At 62.3% G+C, this 5503-nt stretch overlaps 1 protein-coding gene across 1 annotated transcript in view; it reads right to left on the bottom strand.

Moving 5' to 3' along the window:
* Nucleotides 1-1008: 1008 nt before the first annotated feature.
* MARS2 (methionyl-tRNA synthetase 2, mitochondrial) overlaps nucleotides 1009-5503 on the bottom strand; it is a 5039-nt gene continuing 544 nt past the window's right edge. The window contains exons 2-4 of the mRNA XM_014956025.1: nucleotides 5364-5494; nucleotides 4899-5233; nucleotides 1009-2241 (exon numbers count right to left, since the gene is read on the bottom strand). Coding sequence (XP_014811511.1) covers nucleotides 1036-2241; nucleotides 4899-5233; nucleotides 5364-5494 — 1672 coding nt within the window. The 3' untranslated portion in view covers nucleotides 1009-1035. The remainder of the gene's footprint in view (nucleotides 2242-4898; nucleotides 5234-5363; nucleotides 5495-5503) is intronic.

Raw genomic sequence — 5503 nt, 5'->3', positions numbered from 1 at the left:
GCACGGCCCTGGCACCGGTCCCGCCCCGCACCGGCTACGGCATCGGCATCGGCTCCGCCCCACGCACCGGCACCGGCCGAATCCCGCCCCACGCACCGGCACGGCTCCGCCCCGCGTAACGGCACGATCCCACGCACCGGCACCGGAGAGGCCCCGCCCCACGCACCGCAACGATCCCACGCACCGGCCAAACCCCGCCCCGCGCACCGGCCCGACCCCGCCGGTCCCCGCTCCAGCAGCCGGTGCTCCAGCCCTTCTCCCCGGGGCCGCCGGCACCGGCGGTGACAGAGAGCACGGTGTCCCCGTCCCTCCGTCCGGCGGCCGCGACACACGCTGGGGCAGCGGGTACAACCGCCCCGAGGGACCGGGGGGGCACCGCGGGGAACCCAAGAACAGCTCAGTCTGTCCTTCCCCCCGCTGCGTCCCCAGAGGCCCCCGTGCTCCCGGGGGTCCCCCTGACCGGCCACCACGGTCACGTTCAAAGTGTCCCCGAGCACCCGACCCCTCCTCGGATCAGAAAAGCCAAGGCAAAGGGGACAGGAGGGACAGCGGGAGACACGGGGGCTCTGGTGTGGGGCCCCAAGACGGGTATCAGAAAAGCCAAGGCAAAGGGGACAGCGGGAGACACGGGGACTCTGGTGCGGGGCCCCAAGACGGGGCACAGGACAGTGGGAGAGTTCTCTGTGTTAAGGGGAGAGAGATTTCCCTCGGACGCTTTTCATGTCCCATAAAACACACCAGGGGAAAACAAAGCAGCGACACCAAACCCCACAGCGGGCACCTCCTCACCCCGGTACCAACCTGCCCAATTTAGGCGTTAATCCGAGGCTGTGACCCAGCAGCTTCCCGAGCCCCCAGCCCCATTCACCCCCCAACCTGCCTGGGGCTGTCTGCACCCCACAGCAGGCACAGACCCCCGTCGGGCAGCAGGGGAGGACGGCACAGCCCTGCCAGGGGTCCCACTCACCCCCCCTCCACCTCCACCGAGGAACGTGCTTTTAACAGAGACCAGGTTTTCCGGGAGCTCCCGGGGGTTTATTTACAGCAGTTTGTGGGAGAGCGGAGCTCCCCGGGGTCTGCCCGAGGCTGCCCGGGCATCTCCAGCCTGGGGAACAGGAGCCCGGTGTCGGGCCCCAGCTGCCGCCCCTCGAAGGGGCAGGGGTGGCCGTGGTACCGCGGCAGGAAGGTGAGAGCAGAGAGCCCCCTCTCCTGCGGCCCCACCGCCAGGCGGGACAGCAGCCTGTGGGCAGCCTGGGGGGTGACGGGCTGCAGCAGCGTCCCGTAGACGCGCAGGCACTCCAGCGTGACGTGGAGGATGGTGTCGAGCCAGCGCCGCTCCCCAGGGTCCCTGCGGTCCAGTTTCCAAGGCTTGTGTCTCTGGAAGAAGCCGTTGCTCTGCCTCACGCACAGGGCGACGCGCTCCAACGCCTTGTAGATCTGGAAACCTTCGAAATAAGCAGCCACCTCCCCAGGCAGAGAGGCCACGGAGGCCACCAGCTCGTAGTCCTCAGCACAAGCCCTGCCCAGGCCATTTGCCTCCCGGTGGTCCAAGAGCTTTGGGAAACAAGCCTGTGAGAAGGAGGGGTAGGTGTTGCTGGGGTTGATGCTGGGGGCCGTGGAGCGATTGAGGAGCCCCCCGAGCGCGTCGGCCAGTTCCGCGTTCAGCAGTTTAACCACCTTCTCCTCGTAATAGTCGCAGTCCCGCTCGGGGACCCCCTGCCTCAGCAGGAAGTACCGGAACCCGTCCACCGTGTAGTGCTCCATGGAGGCGGTGGGGTCCACCACGTTGCCCAGGCTTTTGGACATCTTCTGCCCGCGGACGGTCCAGTGGGAGTGCACCAAGATCCGCTCGGGGGGGGCCAGCCCCGCCGCCATCAGCAGCGCCGGCCAGTACACGGCATGGAACTTGAGGATGTCCTTGCCCACCACGTGGCAGGCAGCGGGCCACCACTGGCCGTGCCCCTCGGGGTAGCCCACCACGCTCAGGTAGTTCACCAAGGCGTCCACCCACACGTAGATGGTCTGGGTGGGGTCGCTGGGGACGGGGATGCCCCACGGCAGGCGGCTCCTCTCCCGGGAGACGGACAAGTCCGACAGGTCCTCCTCCTCCAGCCAGCGCTGCACGCGCCGGTGGAAAGGCTGCGGGGTGATGGCCTGGGGGTTGTCCCGCAGCCAGTCCCGCAAGGGGCCCCGGAACGCCGAGAGCCTGAACATGTAGTTCTCCTCTTGGGTCCAGTGCACCTGGGAAGGCGGGAGAGGACAGAGCTGCAGCCCAAACACCCTGCAAACGGTTCTACAATTTGCACGGGGAATTCTCAGCGTGGGGGTGGTCTTTGGGTGTGCTCCCCACCACCCGTGGAACCCCTGGCATCCTCCTGTGGCTGGTAGGGACCTTCTCTCCTGCCACCGCCTCCCCGGCTTCCCCAGGACCACACGGACTGTGGCACTTGTGTGATTTGGAGGATGCTCTGCTCCCAGGGAAGGAACACCCTTCTACCGGGCTGATTTGCGTGTCACCAGGCAAGAATTAGGGAGACGAGAATACACTTTCTTTAGAACGTAGTTCGGCAATAACAGTAGGAAATCATCAAAGGACAAAGTGACATGGTTAATTACTGCCTCACTAACAGCACTGGCGGGTGCCTCTGCTCTCCTCCCAGGCACTACATTTCTCTCCCCAGTTTAACATTGGTGCATCTGCCAGGGTTTGGGCCGGGACGGCAGCGGGGGCCGCGCGTGGGTTTGGGATGGGAGCGGTGCTGGTGGCACTCGGGTGGGTCTGGGTGTTGCTGAGCTCTCAAAGCCCTTCCTACTCCTCACCCCACCCCACCAGCAACCAACATCCCAGACCAAGGGACATTCCCCGCCATGGAACTCCATGCTCAGTGTTTAAAGCTGGGGAAGAAAGAGGAAGAGGACAATCGGAGCGACGGGGTTTGTCTCCCCAGGTCACCCTTAAGTGACGGGGCCCTGCTGTCCTGGGGATGGCTGAACCCCCGCCTGCCGAGGGGAAGGAGTGGATTAACTCCTGGTTTCGCTTTGCTTGAGACGCTTTTGCTTCACCCATTAAACTGTCTTTATCTCAACCCATGAGTTTTCCTTATTTTTCCCACTGGGGAAGAAGCAGCGAGCGGCTGCGCGTTCCTCTCTGCGGCAGAGGTTAAACCCCCACAGCGTTAGCGTCGTAGTTGCTAACTCCGTTAGCTGTAATCATGACAAAGTGCTGACAGCACCCCTCCCACGCGTTTAAATTCAATAAATGACACGTTTAGCTAAAACAAGAACTCTACGGGTAGACAGGGCACGAGTGAGCTGTGTACAGGCACTCAGGAGACCACAGAATGACAGGGGGCTGGAAGGGCCCTCCGGAGATCCTGCCCCCACATCCAGGGGTAGGTCAAGAATTCTTACCTTTTCAAGGTAAATAAAGCTCTAGGATAAGAAAGCACAAGCTTTGGCACCACACAGCAGAGTTTCTGTTTCTAGCACTGAACCCAACAACTTCTGACTGAGCCAGAAGGTGCCTCAGTCTCAGTACAAGTAGCAGAGAACTTACCACACCCACCCCTCCTCGGGGCTGAGATATCCTAAGGAATAATTCATCCTAGTGGTACATGCCCAAAGGAATAATTAATCCTAGTTGCACAAAACTGCTCTTTGATGTAGCTGAAGTTACCTAATTTCAGCAGCAGATACCACAAATACCTTTTCTTACTTGATTAGGTCACCCCAAAAGAAATATCTTTCCCTACACAAATCATAAACCAGTTACAGAAAAATTTTTTTATTCCCCCCGGGCCCCCAGATTCTTTATGTTTTTCCATAATTTTTTTCAGTTTCTGGGTCCTGGCTCTCAGCACTCCACCCAGGAAACCCTTCACCCAGAGCCAAGGCAACGTTCTCCCCCCAGTAGTCCCTTTTACACAACCCAGAAACCCTTTGGGTGACAACTCGGGACACAAAAGCCACCTCAAAGCAGGACCCTGCAATCACTTCTTCCAAAAGGCTGGCCAGGTCTGGTGTTTGGCCCCAAAGAGCCCACCTCAGGTCACCTCCCGGGTGCCAGGAGCCCAGCTACCTGTCACGGCGGTGTCTCACGTAGGGCCAAAGCCCATGGAAGGAGACTGATGGAAAGTGTCCGGATGCCAAACTGAACTGCCTCACGAAACAGACCTGAAACTCCGGACACCCATTGAACCCCTCAGTTACAAACACCTTCATCCCCCCACACAGCTAAATTCATTCATCACCGCTTTACAGCCCTCTCCCCGTCCAACAGCCCGTGGAACCCAGTAGCAGCAGGAGAACTGCCTCACGAAACAGACCTGAAACTCCGGACACCCATTGAACCCCTCAGTTACAAACACCTTCATCCCCCCACACAGCTAAATTCATTCATCACCGCTTCGCTTTACAGCCCCCGTCCAACAGCCCGTGGAACCCAGTAGCAGCAGGACCCTCCCCATGGCACGGGGCTGCAATGTGCCTCTGCCAGCTGGGTCCTGGCAGCTCTGCCTCGCCAGCACCTCTGTGTGACAGCAGGGTTTGGGTTGGGAGGGACCTTAAAGACCACCCAGTGTCACCCCCTGCAGCTCCCACCAGACCAGGGGGCTCAAGGCCACGTCCAGCCTGACCTTCTACAGACACAGAAGGGACATTCTGTGAGATACAGGTTGGGTTGGGAGGGACCTTAAAGACCACCCAGCGTCACCCCTTTCACCTCCCACCAGACCAGGGGCCTCAAAGCCACGTCCAGCCTGGCCTTCTACAAACACAGAAGGGACATTCTGTGAGATACAGACGAGCCTCAGAAGTACCACAGGCTACAGGGAGCACTGAACACCCCCAAATTTGGCCAGAGAGGACAGCACAGTGCCTCCCCGGGCCGGTGCCGTTACCTGGTGGCCGGTCTCCAGCGACACCTTGCAGGGCCGGCCCTGGGCATCCCTGCGCTCGCCCAGCTGGCTCTCGGGCAGGAAGCTCTCCTCGGCCGTGCAGTACCAGCCCTCGTACCGGCCCTTGTAGAGAGCCCCGCCGTCCCGGAGCGCCCCCCAGAAATGGCACACGGCTCGCCGGTGGCGGGGCTCGCTGGTGCGGACGAAGTCCGTGAAGGAGACGGCGGCCCGGGTCAGGGCCTGGCGGAAGAGCCCCGAGACCCGCTCGCACAGCTCCGGGGGGGACGTCCCCGCCGCGGCCGCGGCCTGCTGGATCTTCAGCCCGTGCTCGTCCGTCCCTGAAACGGCAGAGAGGGATTGGGGAGGGGGCCCCGGCAACGAGCCCGGGGGCGCGGAGGACGAGGGCGGCCCCGGGGGAGGCGGGGGAACCCCGAGGAGGAGCCGGAGGGTCCGGCCGCCCGCACTCACCCGTGGAGAGGCGGCCCGGGCCGGCGCCGCGGAGGCCGCGGTAGCGGTGCAGCGCGTCGGCGAGCAGGGCGGAGTAGAGGTGCCCGATGTGCGGCGGCCCGTTAGCGTAGAAGATGGGCGTGGAGAGCAGGAGGCGGCGG

Source organism: Calidris pugnax, unplaced genomic scaffold (genome assembly GCF_001431845.1).
Source record: "Calidris pugnax isolate Ruff unplaced genomic scaffold, ASM143184v1 scaffold281, whole genome shotgun sequence".
In the NCBI taxonomy this organism is placed as follows: domain Eukaryota; kingdom Metazoa; phylum Chordata; class Aves; order Charadriiformes; family Scolopacidae; genus Calidris; species Calidris pugnax.
This window is presented reverse-complemented; position numbering and strand designations above follow the sequence as displayed.